General features: G+C 32.5%; 2 protein-coding genes across 4 annotated transcripts; one reads left to right on the top strand and one right to left on the bottom strand.

The window, feature by feature from the left end:
• The first annotated feature begins 2,269 nt into the window (after positions 1 to 2,269).
• LOC100816767 (serine/threonine-protein kinase STY17) lies at positions 2,270 to 11,350 on the top strand. 3 transcript variants are annotated; one of them, XM_003537617.5, is made up of 16 exons: positions 2,271 to 2,655; positions 3,028 to 3,142; positions 3,442 to 3,542; positions 3,688 to 3,804; positions 4,343 to 4,397; positions 5,452 to 5,562; positions 6,092 to 6,142; positions 6,539 to 6,714; positions 6,809 to 6,916; positions 8,107 to 8,180; positions 8,578 to 8,753; positions 9,427 to 9,522; positions 10,486 to 10,566; positions 10,663 to 10,716; positions 10,809 to 10,943; positions 11,027 to 11,350. In XM_003537617.5, exons 1-16 carry the CDS (start codon positions 2,456 to 2,458, stop codon positions 11,090 to 11,092), a joined length of 1,716 nt encoding a protein of 571 aa, XP_003537665.1. In that variant the 5' UTR covers positions 2,271 to 2,455; the 3' UTR covers positions 11,093 to 11,350. The 3 variants fall into 3 exon arrangements, with proteins under 3 accessions (XP_040862582.1, XP_003537665.1, XP_014619384.1); XM_014763898.2 differs by having other exon boundaries at positions 6,092 to 6,136; XM_041006648.1 differs by having other exon boundaries at positions 2,270 to 2,655; positions 10,486 to 10,716.
• Positions 11,351 to 12,956: 1,606 nt separating this feature from the next.
• On the bottom strand, positions 12,957 to 15,993 carry LOC100499831 (senescence-associated protein). Its single transcript, NM_001249678.2, has 7 exons — positions 15,542 to 15,993; positions 15,347 to 15,427; positions 14,814 to 14,924; positions 14,616 to 14,689; positions 13,969 to 14,039; positions 13,817 to 13,870; positions 12,957 to 13,378 (listed from the first exon to the last, which is right to left on the bottom strand). Exons 1-7 carry the CDS (start codon positions 15,631 to 15,633, stop codon positions 13,304 to 13,306), a joined length of 558 nt encoding a protein of 185 aa, NP_001236607.2. The 5' UTR covers positions 15,634 to 15,993; the 3' UTR covers positions 12,957 to 13,303.
• Between the last annotated feature and the right edge of the window lie 235 nt (positions 15,994 to 16,228).

Raw genomic sequence — 16,228 nt, forward strand, 5'->3', positions numbered from 1 at the left:
TTTTTTTCAAGGTTAAGTTATTTTTAAGAATTTGAATTAAGTTATTTAACATTTTAATGTTGGTTTTAAATTTAGAAACTTATTTCTAGTTATTTTTTTATTATCCAAAAAGTATCTTTTTTTTATTATCATGTTTTGTTTTTGTTATTTTCATGGTCAAGGTAACTACCTTAATTTATCGTGAGAATACTTAAAATTGTAATATAATTCAACCAATAACTTTCATTTATATTCTTACAATTTTCTCCAATCATTTAAACTTTTCAAAAATATTTTCATAAATACTAAACTCTAACTAAACATGTTTATTAATTTATCTACAAAAAAATAACACTTTTAATTGCAGCATTTTCAAAACTATTAATTTAAGAATATAGTTAGATTTCTTCAAATAAAAGTCATCTAATTAGTAAATATTTATTTTACATGATACTCATATATTTGCTTATTTTTGAACAAAATATCATATTTAAGCTTGTTTAAGCCCCAAAAGTAGGGTCTCCCAATCTAAAATTTTGGAAGCTTGCGTTCATACTAGTCTCTTTAGTGGGTCGAGGTAAGCACTTGTTTAGTCGAGACACTTTTTCCTAAATTTTCATTCACGAAGAATATTAAGCTTTTTAAAATAATTATCTAGATAAAAAAAATACTTATGCTCCTTTTGGATGGTAGTTTTTTTTGTTGAGAAAAACGAAAATGGAAAGGAAGCAGGGGAGAATGAGTAGAAAATAGATAGATTTTAAAGTTATTTGTATTGAGAGAAGTAAAAAATAAATAAATTTATTATAAATATATACTTGTCCCTAATAATATTTTTATATAATAAAAACACAAAAGGATAAATACATGATTTTAATTTTTTTATGTGTCCCACCATTTTTTTTTTACTTCTACTCAAATCTCTTTATTATGATGGGAAAGATTTATTTTCATTTTAGGTGTCACAAACATTTATCTCTTTTCACATTTCTCTCCATTTTCATTTTTCAAACAACAAAAAAATTAATTCCCTCTCACACTTTTTCCTCACCTCTTTTTTTCTCCAGAATCAGCCCCAAATAAACAATGCATTAAAAGTAAATGAAAAACCCTCATAGGAAGGTACATCTGATTCTCTTGCCTATTTCTTTACTATTTAATTTTTCATTGTTTTTTATTCTACTCGTTACAGATCGTGGTGCTCTCAAACAAGAACGACCCCTAGTCATAGCAGTAGTGCGATAAAAAACGAAGCTTCTATGGTTTGTTAGGCCCACAATTTTTAATCTGAGAGGATAAGGATTAAGGATTACAAAAAAAAAAGCCCATATTCCCGAATAAACCTTAGACAGAGTTCCCGTGGGCCCCTAATACTGTTTATTTTTGTATTTACTTCATTTTCTCCCTATTTTCGATTTATCATATATTACATTTTCTGCACAATAAGAAAAGCATCTTGATTTATTCGGAGGCCAGATACGGAAAAGAAAGTATTAAGTTATCCAATAAACAATCCAAAGATCTGACGCAGTTGTAAGGTGCAAGTACGTTCATGTAAGAACGATATTTATTTAACCACCATAATTGATATTTAATTATTATTGTGTACAATTTTTTTTTTATTGATCAATCTCTAACATAATAAGTTGAGTCGAAAACACCTAAGATTTGTAGACATAACAATCAAATCGAATTGGTAAAATCAGGATTCGATTTTTTCGAACTTGAGAAAGCAAAGTCGGATTTAAATTTGATTATGTCACTTCCCGCAATTATCCTGCTACATATATTTTATAATTATTAATAATATAGTTATATATTTATATAATTTTATTATTATATAATTATGTAATTATTTTAATATTTAAATAAGAAATATTATAATTATAACAAAATTAAAAATTATGGATTTATCTAAAAATATAATTTGATTTTTAAATATGTTTATATTAAATTATATATAATAATTTATTTAAAGTATATGAATAAATAATTTAAAAAAAAATATGAAATGAATTTTCTGTGAATTTCCCCAAATTGGATGGGATTGGATTTGGATTTTTTTTTTAATAAACCCAAATCTGAATAGACCCCGGCTTTTGCAGGAACAAAATTAAAATAGACAAACCTATCCTAACCCATTACCATCCCAAGTAATTTCTGACCGAAGAAAAAAAAAATAAAAATTATCCAATAAACAAAGCTTCAATTTGCTGTGTGTGGCCACTTTGGGCCCCGCTCTGACGTGGATAGCTGGGAAGCAAAAACACTAATTAGTACCTGGAAAAAGAGCCCAACCAAACAAGCAAAAGATTAAACATCAAAATAAAAGGAGACTCAAAAAAGAGTTCTCCGTCAACTGAATCTCCATCATTTTTCCCCTTTCGCTTCTTCGTGTTTTTTCTTCTCTCTCACTTTTGCTTCTTCACGATCCACTCTCTCTGTTTCGTTGTGGTGGTGCTGATCGCCTGCGTTCATGGTGATCGAGCATGACATTGAGAGCTGCGGGAGCAGAGCGGTGCAATCTTCGCACGCGCACCACCCTCGGCACCACCGGCAGAAGCTGGAGGTGTACAATGAGGTCCTTCGACGAATTCAGGAATCGGATTGCGAGGAGGCGCACGTTCCAGGCTTCGACGATCAGCTTTGGCTCCACTTCAATCGCCTTCCGGCTAGGTCTTTCACGATGCTTCCGAATTAATTAACTAATTAATTAATTAACCTCGCTTGTTACGTTTTCTTCTGACTAGATTTAGATTCTTACTTTTTTAAAAGTGGTGAAAGTGATTGGTATGGGAATTTGTGACTAGTGTTTTTGTATATTCCTGATTGTCTGTGTTATTTTTTTTAATTGATTTATGAAATTAGATTCTTTTTCGTGTTGTTTTTTAAGTTTGTGATGAGAATTGAGAAGAAATTGAAGAAGGAAGAAAATATCTGAGTGATTTTTTTTTTGCCTTTTTTTTTTTACTTTACCTTGTAAGTGAATTTGCCAGAGTGGTTTTTGTACGAGTCTCGTAGTTGGTCACTCTGATTGCTACTACATAGGTACGCATTGGATGTGAATGTGGAGAGGGCAGAAGATGTTTTAGCTCATAAGAGGTTGCTTAAGTTGGCGGAGGACCCTGCTTCTCGACCTGCATTTCAAGTTCGCTTAGTACAGGTAGTTTAAAAATAAAAAAATAAAGCACTAATAATGTAAGGTTATTGAAGTTCTGTAGTTAGTAATTTTACTAGTTTTGACTAAGGCCAAATGTTTTCCCATCAAATTAAGAATTCAGTTTCTAAAGGTGGTTGAGGATGCATGGAACTGTTTTTTCCATGACGGCACTCTTGATAACTGCTAGCTGTTATTGACATCAAATTTGGAACTATGTAATCAGTGACTTTATAAGCCCATACTTTAAGTATAGAGAAGTGCTACGTATAGATTACTTCGTAACAGTTTCATCCTTAATGCAGGTATATCCTTTTGGTGGTGCAAATTATGCCGATTCCATACATTTAGATCCTTCGGAGAACGAAGATGCACAGAGTTCTCTTAACTATTCTTTAAAGCAGGGGTATGGCTCATGTATTTTCATCAGTTTTATTTCCATCCTTGCTGTGCTCAATACACACAATCCTTTTTGTTGTTTTTATGTTTTCATTTGTGCCATTTATTAATTTTTTAATGTCATTTCTTTGTCGGTCTCTTGGGCAAAACAGAATTCATCCACCACCTACATTTGGTTCATCCTCTAATCTTGAAGCTCTTGCACTTCAAACAACCAAAAATAACATTGAAGACGGGGGAAGTGCTATGAGCGTAACACCTTATTTCCGGTAATAAATGCACTATTTTTGGTTGTTATTCTTCATTTAAAGATATTGTGAATGGGCTTTCTCTCTTCAGCTTCAGTTAGTATTGTTAAAGAGTGTCTTATATTGATCAACTAGAAACATGTATTTTGTGATGAGGTTGATATATAGGCTAGGATAATATTGCACACTTTAAAGATAATATTTTCCAAGTGCAAGTCTCTTGGTTTTTTAATCTTGTACAAGTTTTAGAAAGACAGATGTTGGCTAATATTTAATTTTGGTATTAGGCATTTTCAGCTTTTCATGAATATGCGATCAACACTGACATATGATGTATAGAAAAAACAAAATGTAGAATCAGTCAATAGGTTTGTGTTTGTGTGTTGTGTCGGTGCTGACAACGTTGTGAATGCCAACACTCAAGATTGTAAAGACCCTGCAGATTGAATTTCTCTAGGGGGAGTGTTCATTCTTGTTTCCATTAGCTTATAGCAGTTAATAAATATATTGGTGTTTAAAATTTTAACTATTGCTAATCTTTCTACTTGCTAAATTTTAGGCCCATGCACGAGATTACCTTTTCAACAGTTGACAAGCCTAAACTCCTTAGTCAGGTGGTTAATTCCGACTTTATTTTCAATTTTTTTGGAATGCTTTTTGTAAATGGTGCTTCTAAATTATTGGGTGATATTATTGTATATAGTCCTCATTATATTTTCTTTTCTACTGTATTGTTCAGTTTTCAACATGATAATAATAAGATCTCTTGCTTTTCTTGGCCATCAATTTGGTCAGCACTTCTTGCAATGCTATGCAGGAAATAATTCTGGCATATAGTGTCTTTTGTATCAACTATGGACAAATTTCTTGCCAATTGCTATGGATTCTGTCAAACTAAAATTACATGTTGAGAATTTTCTTTGAAAGTACTATAGGTTGTCATTTTGCCCGAGTATTTTTTTTTTCATACAGATTAGATTGGGAATTTGAGTAATCTGAGAGAGGGATTTTGTAATCAGGGGAGGGAAGCATACATAGGATCTGGGTAGATTATAGCTTACAATATGAGCAGCTTATGGTTAGTTAATTCGACTTTTCAAGCTTGTATTAGGAAACCATATGTCTGCTGAACTTGAATAATTTGTATTCTCAGTACCCCTGGTACTGTTATATATATATACTAATTTATCTTTGCTGATAAAAAAAAAAGATTGGGAATTTATGAAGTTACAAATGTATAAGTAATAAGAAAATTATGCACAAATGAATATCATAATCTTTTCAGTTTTCATCTCTTAACATTTTCTGTAATCGTAACTTTTTCATCTCTAATATGAATACACTCCTGTAAATATATAATTTATTGTATAATATGAAATGCAAAAGAGGAGTGTTTAACATTAACTGTTTATTTTTGAGGGTGAGGGTGGGTTGGTGGGGAGGGGTGTTGATGATTACTTTGACCAATTCATTCTCTTTTATACTTTTAAAAGGGGAAATTTCACTTGTGTTCAAAACTGTAAATTCTGTGGCTAACTCAAATGGATGACAATGTAAAGCTTTTTGCATTAACATTGGATTAAAATTAAATTCTGCAATTGCAAGATAGAATAGAACAATTGTATTTTATATTATGGGCTGCATGTCACCCTTTACTTTGCATTTCAGTTAACTGCAATACTTGGTGAGATGGGACTGAATATTCAAGAAGCTCATGCATTTTCCACCACTGATGGATTTTCTCTGGATGTCTTTGTTGTTGAGGGATGGCCTAATGAGGTAGGACAAAAGTAACTAAACAATGACCTCATAAAATCACTAGCAAGTGTCTTGGGAAACAGAAAGACTTTATTTATTTATGCCTTGATCAATATCTTGCTATGAGTATGGTTTGCAATTTTGAATTTGTAAAAAGATATATAATACCTTTAACTTCTCACCTCTTCATGGCATGTTTACCTTTTCATTTCAGTAGATAATATGTGATTATTTATGTTGTCTCTGTGGCATTTCTAACAATCTTGTTGTACGGATATAAATAGATAAATTTGATTATTTTTTACAAATTTAGAACATAGTGAGGTATGTTATTGAATAATATGCCTAGTTAATTTATTATTGCCTTTTAAAACTTAGTCAAGTTTTGCTTATATTTGAGACCAAAAAGCAAGGAATTTTTGTTGCTTATATTTGAGACTGTAGGGAATATTTGAATTTTATTTGTATAGTTGTTTTGATTTTCCAATTGTATTTTTGAATTTCTAGATCCAAACTTTTCGTATCTATTGTATTTTCCTTTTGCCATCAGGAAACTGAGGAGCTGAAAGGTGTGTTGGAAAAGGAAATTTTCAAGGTTAAGGTATATTTTCCTTTTTATTGTTTCTGTTAGAGATATAATATAAAAACCATTCACGAATCTTCACTTAACACCTTAAGTTTTTGGAATAGAGAGCTCATGATTATTTCAAAAAACTAAGCTATATATATTTTTTGGAAATAGCTTAATTTTCTTGCTAGTTGCTATGAACTTTGATACAATGGCATTTTTTCAAGATTAAGCAGGGAAGATGAGATTATTATAGTTTGTTAGATTTTTTTAAGAAAGGAACTGATGTTAATTTGGACTACATTTGAGTAATGACAACATCTGTTAAAATAAACCGTTCTTTGCACATACACTTCATGCAGACCACAGAATTTCATTTCTCCTTGTGCTAAACACTTGTGGATATTAACTTTCTTATTTGCTTTGCAGGAGCAAAATTTGTCAAATCAGGGTATACATTATGCTACCAACGAACAATACCAGGCAAGGATGGAACCCTCCCCTCATTGCATTCAAATACCATCTGATGGAGCTGATGTCTGGGAGATTGATACCAACCAGCTGAAATATGAAAACAAAGTTGGCTCTGGGTCATTTGGTGACTTGTGAGTTAATTTTGCTTGATGTATGTTTGAACTCTACATATATCCTTTTAGCTGATTCTCTTCTCTCTCTGCACATTTCTTTCAAATCCTTTAGGTACAGAGGTACATATTGTAGTCAAGATGTGGCTATCAAAGTTCTTAAGCCTGAGCGCATAAGTACAGATATGCTGAGGGAGTTTGCACAGGAAGTTTATATCATGAGGTTTGTTTGCATGATTAAATGTAATCGTGGAGCTTGTATTTCCAATTACTGAGATATTTGTTTCTTTCATGCTTTCCTGTCTTGTGCTGTTGCTTCCTCTTTCCTGTTTATAATTTTTAATTCTGTATTGTTCTACCTCTGGTCCTATATATAAGAAACAAAAGACAACATTTTCTTGGTCCTAATTATAAGAAATATGAGATTACTTTATTGCTAAATTTCCTTTTTACCCCTAATTAATTGTGTTCATTCCCCCATGAGAGTGAGTGCATTTATCGAGCTATCAACAAAACGAGGTAGACTCATTAGTTGAATTTGAAAATAACCACCTCATAAACCATTTAATGTATGGGTAATCTTAGAATAAAATTAAAATTTATGACAAAACCAATATACTGCTTTTATTGGTTTTGATGAATTAGGTAATTGTTTCTTATATATAGGACCGGAGGTAGTATTAGATAATAATAATCTGGTTTGCACAACCCATAACTAAGATGGAGGAATGGGTGTTATGGACTTTATGCTGTTTAATAAATATCTTGATATACTGTGCTATTAGTGGCTTATTTTCTATTTAGGATTATGCCTTTTTTACTATTCCCAGACTTGAAAATATGAACTAGTCAGACATTACACTTCTGGTTAGATCTTTTTTGTCTTATTTATATATTTTATCTCAGTTTGAAAACAAACAAACCCTGGCAGCTTGATAGTTGATACACATGCACACAGATGCGAAGTTGTGCTACGTACACTGCTGCTTGATTAAAGTGAAGCATGCTGTAATTTAATTGTTTTGGTTCTAAAAATCCCACATTTCAGTTATATGATTTCAATTCCCTGAAATTGGCATCATAGACAGTTAAAATGTTTGGATCAAAGATTCATGAATTTTGGCTTAAATACAATCATGACATTAACTTATTATTAGAGAAACTGACTGACTAATTTTCTAGACCATTCTAGAAAGGAATATATCAACTAAAAATAATATCTCAATTTCAGATATGCACTGCATCAAATGGTTCTGAAAATAATAATATTTCAATCTTAACAACTTCACTAGTTTGTGTAACAGTATTTTTATCCTAGTTTGTGAGTATTATTAGTGGTTGGTAATATGGTATCCTTGTAGCCCCGAGTAATTATTCTCCCTTTACCAACTATGATTTATCTTTGGGTTGCAGGAAGATTCGACACAAGAATGTTGTTCAGTTCATTGGCGCATGTACTAGGCCCCCAAATCTTTGTATTGTTACTGGTAAATAAGAAAGAATCCTGAGAATTTATGATGTCGTATATTTATGTTTCATGGATTTTGTTTGTTTAGAGGGTTGGTTTAATGATAACTTTACTGCATTATATCTTGGTGATCATGGATTTTAGTGTTAGAAACAACCTCTCTGCTTATGGCAGAGGCTACATACATTTTAACCCTCCCCACACCCCTTAATGGTGGAAGCCTTGTGCACATGTCTTCCTTTATTATTCATATTGCTTGTTCATTTTGTAAGTTATGGTAGTTTTAGAATCTGTATAATATCTCTGCTTACCTATATATGTTTTATCAAGTAATTCTAAGATGATTTGGGTGCCTTATTCAGTCACCTGATAATGCAATTTTAATGCTTATGTGCTCATGTTTATGACTTTATCAGAGTTTATGTCTAGGGGAAGCTTATATGACTTTCTGCACAAACAAAGAGGTGTATTTAAGCTTCCATCTTTGCTAAAAGTAGCAATTGATGTTTCCAAGGGAATGAACTATTTGCACCAAAATAATATAATTCACAGGGACCTCAAGACTGCCAATCTTCTGATGGATGAAAATGAAGTAAGAGGATTCCATGAATGCACACATTGATACTGCCTGCTGCATTTTGAGTGTTATTGGTCTATGTTTTTCTGCTGTGTATAATTTTAAGTTTTATAATAGAATTTACTTCTTCATTATCGTGAGATTCCATGATACTCTTAATCTTTGATGCTTGCCCCAGAAGAAAAGAGATTAGTTTACCTGTTGAAGGCTTGATATGTTTAATTTGGGATTTAACTCCTTTAAAGTAAGGGGGTACACTTTAATGAATAAAGAACAGTCATAGTAATTGATTAAAAAATCAATGGTTGAAATTGTGATAAAATGCATGCACATATCTCAGCCATTGTTTTTCAAATGAACAGCTATAACTGCACTTCAACTTCTAGGGTACAATTACATCACTTTAGAGGAGCCAAATGCTTGAATCTAAAAGGCTACTTGCCTTGTGCTTATCTCTCCCAAATGACTCATTCATACTAGTCTTCACTCCACATATATTTGGTCCTATATTCATTTATGAACGAAAATTATTTGTCATCTTGAATCACGAGAACCACTATAATTTGTATAAATAAGTTTAAGATGGGTAATTGTGTGATGCTGGACTCTTGTTAGTCTACAGTAAAATATGAGCTTACGTACAGAGCATGAGAGGAAAGCATCACTGAAATATCTTGTTCTTCAACAGGTGGTCAAGGTTGCTGATTTTGGGGTTGCCAGGGTGCAAACTCAGTCTGGAGTGATGACAGCTGAAACTGGAACATACCGTTGGATGGCTCCTGAGGTATGGATTTTCTTGGACTTCATGTTTCTTCCTGATTGATTTTTTTGGTGACATCATTGATCATGGTGCAATACAAATTCAGGATCAGTATTTGTTTATGGTACACATTTATGTTCTACCTGTTTGAAAAGTGAGAAATAAGATGGTGGACAGGGAAAACGGAGAACAGTGGTTTTTATTTTTTATTTTTGGTCATGTGGTGAAAGGGTAGGTGACCTTAAGTGTAAGAAAAACATCCTAGGTGGAATCCAGTTCCAGGTCAATCAATGCTTGAGAAGTTGATCAACTTGAGTTAATTTCTTGGTTACCATTTAAATATCTTTGTCCATAGTGGAGCAGAATTTTAAACTAGTAAAAATATACTGGGTTGGGTTGATGTTAATATTTTGTCATTGTTATATTGAAGTTATATCTTGTTGATGTCAATTTTGTCTCATTGATATTGAATTTCTATTGTTTGAGTATTTAACTTGTGATTTTATTTCAATTCTATATCTTTTACTTTGATATTTCAAAATGAAGATTAAAAAAGATAGATGAAAAGGTTGTCTTTTTTAAATTCTTTCTTGGCTATATACTATGAAGCACCGACACCGGACACGACACGAACACGGACATGTAGACACCTGTAATGTCCAAAATATAGAACGTAGTACGGGTGTCGTGTCGGTGTCGGACACTGACATGGACGCGCGTCGAACACCGGACACGGTAAGGGGCTGGGGTGTCTGTGCTTCATAGGCTATATATATATATATATATCCTTACAAAGCATTCCTCAGTGCTTTGATGCTTATTCCTCAGTTCCATTCTTATTTTCATCTTCATAAAAAATGCCTTTAATATTTGAACTTGAAAGTGGTTACATTATCATCATATTTGCTTTGCTGATTTTATTGTAAAAGTCGGCTATTTATTATTCCTGAGATCCCTTTTTTCTATTGATTTAAATTTTACTTGAAGGTCATTGAACACAAACCATATGACCAGAAGGCAGATGTTTTCAGTTTTGGAATAGCTCTTTGGGAGCTTTTAACTGGAGAAGTGAGTACTTTCATGCCAGGCAGTGTGGGCTTTGGTGCTTTATCATTTATTCCCTACCAATCTTATCTCATTGTATATACTATTTTTTGTAATCAGCTGCCTTACTCTTGCTTGACTCCATTACAAGCAGCAGTTGGCGTGGTGCAGAAGGTTTCTATTCGTTTTCTTTTTGCAAATAATTTCGTTGTTAAACAATTTCTTGTCTATGCATGATGATTCTATGTGGCTTAAATTGCTATTAGGGCCTACGGCCTACAATTCCCAAAAATACACACCCAAGACTTTCTGAACTTCTTCAGCGGTGCTGGCAACAAGATCCAACGCAGAGACCAAATTTCTCTGAAGTAATAGAAATTCTTCAGCAGATAGCAAAAGAGGTAAACTATTACTGCAATTTAAAAACCAACTCAAAGTTGGACCTGTTAAGCAATTTTCAGTTTCATTTTTTTTCTTCTACCAGGTCAATGATCACAAAGATAAAGCATCCCATGGCTTTCTCTCAGCTCTTAGACGGGCCCATCATTGATATTGATATAAGAGTATTACGCGACAGTATAGCCTTTTTGTCCTGTATAGTAGTCAGACTCTGACTAAATATCTATTGAGTTCGTTGTTTATAATACTCTTGAAAGATTCCGTTGTATTGTGTTTGCCTTAAATTTCTGTTACAATCTGCGTCTTTCTCCCATTTGTCTGTCAACTTATTCGCCTGTGAATAGGATGGATTCAAGTTTAGCGAAAGTCGAAAATTGAAGGTATCATTCACCCATTAATTCTTTGGTAATTGACTATTGTATTCCATGCTTTTTGAATGGGATCTTTTTCGGTGTACTCCCCTGCACCCAAACCCCTGAAGTTGACTAGTAGAGGCGTTATATGATGAGACCTGAGATGTACAAGGTTTATTTGTAATAAAATTGGTATGTTATTATGCCATTTGATTCCATAAGTATTAAGACACAAGTTGTCATCATTTTCTTTAATGACAACATATAATTTTGTTTTAAGATTGTGCTCAGTCAATTTGCATTAGACTTCGAGAACTTTTATATTGTCAAATAATAAAAAATCACTGTTAGTTATAACTTTTAACTTTTAAGGTAAGTATGGTAAAAAAAAAAAATAGAACTATTATATATGGCTAACTAAATTTTGTAAAAAAATTACATACTATTTAGTATTTACTCAAACTCTTCTCTTGTCAACAAGTGATAATGACCATTGAGACAGAACTTGCTTTTCACCCTAACGAATCGTGAATTAGTACTAATTTATGATACTTTTGTGTATTAGTTCTCTCCAATTCCTGACCTTTGTGAAAGCAACGAACTAAGGAATATCAGAAGTAGTTCGACTTTAAAGTTTTTGAAGAACATCAATGGCTAAGCTGCTTGTTATAGAGAGAGGATGCTTTTCAAAGGATGAAAGAGTGAGAAGGATGTTTTTCAAAGAAAGAGAACTGGAGAAGATTAAAAAAGAAGGAGAAAGGATGTTTTTGTGGTGGTGGTAAAAAAGTTTCAGATTATGTAAAAAAAAGTAGAAATAGATAAAATTACATTTTACAAAAGTTATCTTGATAAATGATTTTTATTAAACTAAAAATATAACCTTTTGCATAAGAATGTTATCTATGTTACTTAGCATTTACGTCTAATTTACTAAATTATAATGATGATACATGTAGGGTCATTAATAATGGCAACTAGGTTATAAAATTGTATCCCTTCTATAGCTTTAGGTATCAATAACAAAATATGAATGTTTATCTTTATTCTCTTTATAGCTTTAATGGTAGTCTTTTAGGTTATGTAGATAGTTATTAGCTTCATAACATCCTTTTAATTCATTCTTTTATCTTTATTTATAAAATAAATTTCAAATAAAGATTAATTCAAGCTGCATTGTTTGAGTGCAACTTATTTATAAGGTGACGGGATAATTTGATCCGTTCGAGTGATTTATCTGTGTATTATTCAAACATATAATTTTTTTCTTAACTGTAATATTTTTTTTTTCATTTTTTATAAAATCTGTTTTTTAGATACTGTACCAAAAAGTTTTGGTCTCCATTTCCCGATACCATCTTTAACATCTATGAACCATCACCATTCTCAAATCTGTAACAACTAGTCATATCGACCATCTCCAAGCCATCATCTATCCATTCCCCTAATAAACTGCGCTGAAACTGAGAGCTGCTGAGTCCTATTAACTTTGATAAATCCCAAACTTTACTCGACACTTCTCAATATAATCTTACAGCTCATGGTTCAGGGTTGAAGAGTGAAGACTGGTTAGTGGACACAGCCGTGAAACTCTTTTATGATTTATGAATCACAACAATTTTCTCTTTGGGGGAAAAAAACTTGATATCAACTTGAGTTGAATTCAGTTTTGGCTAGGCAATTTTTCATTAGTATATCATTATTTGAATTGGAGGGAAGGAAGGGCATCATTAACAACACATCGAGCCAAGAAAAAGAGTTTCTTTGCAAAGTTGGATAAATATTAACATTTTATTTTCATTATTTATTGTTGAATTGGATAAGGTACTAGTTAGAGTGGGAGACATTAAGTCTGCATAAGAAATCTGGGAGACTGCCCCCCCCGCTCTTTCTGCATTTACATGTTCCAGTATCAGATTGTCACTGTCTTGGTGAAGTGCTTCTGCATTTGCATGCATGGGACTCCTCCCAAAACTTATTCTATTTACAGCTGCAGTTCCAAAAGAAACACTTCATAGTTCTGTTGGAAGTCCATTTTGTGTCCATGCAGCATAACCACCAGCCATGTCTGTGAGTCCAGTGAACCCCTGCAGAATCAATAAATTTTTGTCACTATACCAGTCTTTGAGCTCAATTTTTTCAAGATGGTAAGGTATCAAACTATTCTTAGGAAACATGAATGCCAAGAAAAAAAGAAGAAGAAATTCTTCTATATCATCTTTAAAGTGAGTAGGTAAGGTTGTACTCATCCATAAATTTCAATGGTTTAAGATCTTGTTGCACTTCAAATTGAATAACAAAACTGACTTTAAAAACAAGTTAATTTAGAGCAACCTTATTCCATTGTTTCTAAAGCATTGAAAGAGGAACATGAAGGCTGAAATAGTCAATGTAGTTTGTATACAGCTAGTAGTGAAAGACGTCTTGATGTGGAAAAAATAAAACTTGATTTAGACTATCAAACAAACCAGGATGCTTGTTTTCGACTCCAAAATTAAGGCATTGAAGAAAAAAAAAATACTTACAGCAGCTAGCAAGTCACTTGCGGCCATCATAGATCTTTTACCAAGCTCACACCCCTGTGAAACCAGAAGCCAACATCTGAATTAAGAAGGAGTGCTAAAAATAACAGAGAATTTAATGACTCAACAAGAGTTTTATGAAGATAGGCACTCACAACAATAATTTCATCTTCTTTCCTAAAATTTGAAGACACCTCTCTAATAAAGTTGCTATTCTTTGTCATCCCTGAATACATGAATGGAGAATATATTAACAAATTAGACAAAATAAAAATTACATAGGACTACAAGACTCTTGTATATAACTTTACCATATTAGAGTATTAGTTTTAACACGAAATATGCAATCCTCTCTTGCAAGTAACAACTATTGATATTTTAGTTTGAACTTTCGACAAAAGTAATTGCATTTCAAGGATAGGGAAAATTGAGCGTCACTATTGCATAATCTTGAAGTTGAAACTATCAATTGGGTTGGATTCATTGGATGCACAAGATAGTGAAAATAAAATGCCTTGGCAAGTAGTTATATACAAAACAGTGAAAATAGAAAATAATAAAAAATATTTTGAATATTTTCTATATAAATTTTTGAAAATAGAAACCAGAAAATATTATCTCAAACCAAAATGTCAATAAATTAATAGAAGACTCCAAGTCTAAAGAACTATATCAGGTAGCTATTTTTGTTTTTGGAGGTAACTTTGGCATTTGGAATCAACAAAGCAGCTACCGCTATGACTACCACAGTATCACTGAGATGATTATAATTTAATGTACTATTTGAGAATTGAAATAAAACCTGATCCAACTCTGAACATATAAGGTATGTTAATTGCGCCAGGAGCGTGTCCAGCATTGAACTCTTCTGGAGTCCTGCACACAAAACAGGGGGAAGAAGAGATAAGGTTTTGGCTGATTCTACAAAATGATTCCAAAAATAACTCTGTGCTGTTATGTATACGTTAGTGGTGGTAGTAATTAATATTTAATCTCTTACCTTACATCCAAATATCGATGACCAGCTAGAAGAAGTTCGTATGCTACACGCACAGGCACCGAAGTTGGGACTCTAACAGCCTCCAAATTCCCCTGCAGAGCTGCTTCCCTCCTTCAATTACACCATCCATTCACATCACGCTAGTTACCACATACTATTACTAAATTACTAATCACTACTCGTGTCACAAGCTACGTTTGAATTGATGAAAAGAGATTTTAAAAAAAAAGAAGTTAAGTAAAATGGAATGAAATATAATAATATTGTTTAGAGTAGTTTAGACTTTAGCACGTTAGCAGCCTACCACGATTAGAATATGATCCATATTATGCTTATCTTCTGATTCTATTCAGGGTAATGGATCTTTTTTTTTTTTAATCACGAAAACATTGAGATGATAACTTTATTACGTTATGTTCCATACTTCAATCTAATAATTTAATTCCACCCACAGAAGGAGAAAAAACAAAACACTCGTTTCTAGAAGCTTATGAATCATCATGATTCATGACTAACACTTTCTTCACGCTTACCGGAAGCTTGGAAACTTAGGTGGAACAGCAACGCTTATCCGTCGTCCCTTGTGAGGATTCAGGGAGTTTATAACTGAAAAACTGCACGTATGAACACTACAAAGTTTTATAAAGAAAAAAAGAAAAAGAGAGAGAGAGAGAGAGAGAAATAGCATGGTGCTATTAGTATAGAAGAAAATTGTAAAATTAGTTGACCTGGTGTGGCATGGATTCGGTGAACAAGAAGGAGGGGCACGGAAGCAAGCGGCAGAGACATCAAACGTTGTCGTTGCTGTCATTGCTTTCATCGTCGCTGTTTATTGTCTAATTGGTGTTGCTGAGATTCTTACTTCTTAGAATGATATATACTACCCAATGCAAACGAGTGGTTAGCTTTAATATTGATGATCGAGTGCGTAAGGTTGCCGCTCCCAAGCCAAATATTTGAAAGGGTGCATGATATCCTCTACATTTATTTATTATATTTTATTTTTTTGGTTGCAAATATTCTAGAGGTATTTATGTTAAATTAAAAAATATGAGAATTTTGTCTAATAATATGAAAAGAAAGAAGTGCGAAATAAAATGATTGATGTGATTAAGCAAGATAAAAAAAAAAAGAAAATAATACTATCATAGATTCAGAAAATATTGTAAGATTTTGTTATACTGTCTCTTAAAAGTATTAGAAGACTTATAATATAACATAAAGGAGACAATGACATCGTAATCATTCGTTACGACCAGTAATGGGCGACCACGCAATCAACTCTGTTCAAGATTCTTCTTCCTGTTCTTTGTTAAGATAAATCCAACTCCATTATTACACATAAATTGATTTATTTTCTTAGACTTGCTCATTTTGTTTTACTCGTTAGTGTAGGATATGCAGTGTATAAAAAA

This window comes from Glycine max, chromosome 11 (assembly GCF_000004515.6).
Source record: "Glycine max cultivar Williams 82 chromosome 11, Glycine_max_v4.0, whole genome shotgun sequence".
Taxonomy (NCBI): domain Eukaryota; kingdom Viridiplantae; phylum Streptophyta; class Magnoliopsida; order Fabales; family Fabaceae; genus Glycine; species Glycine max.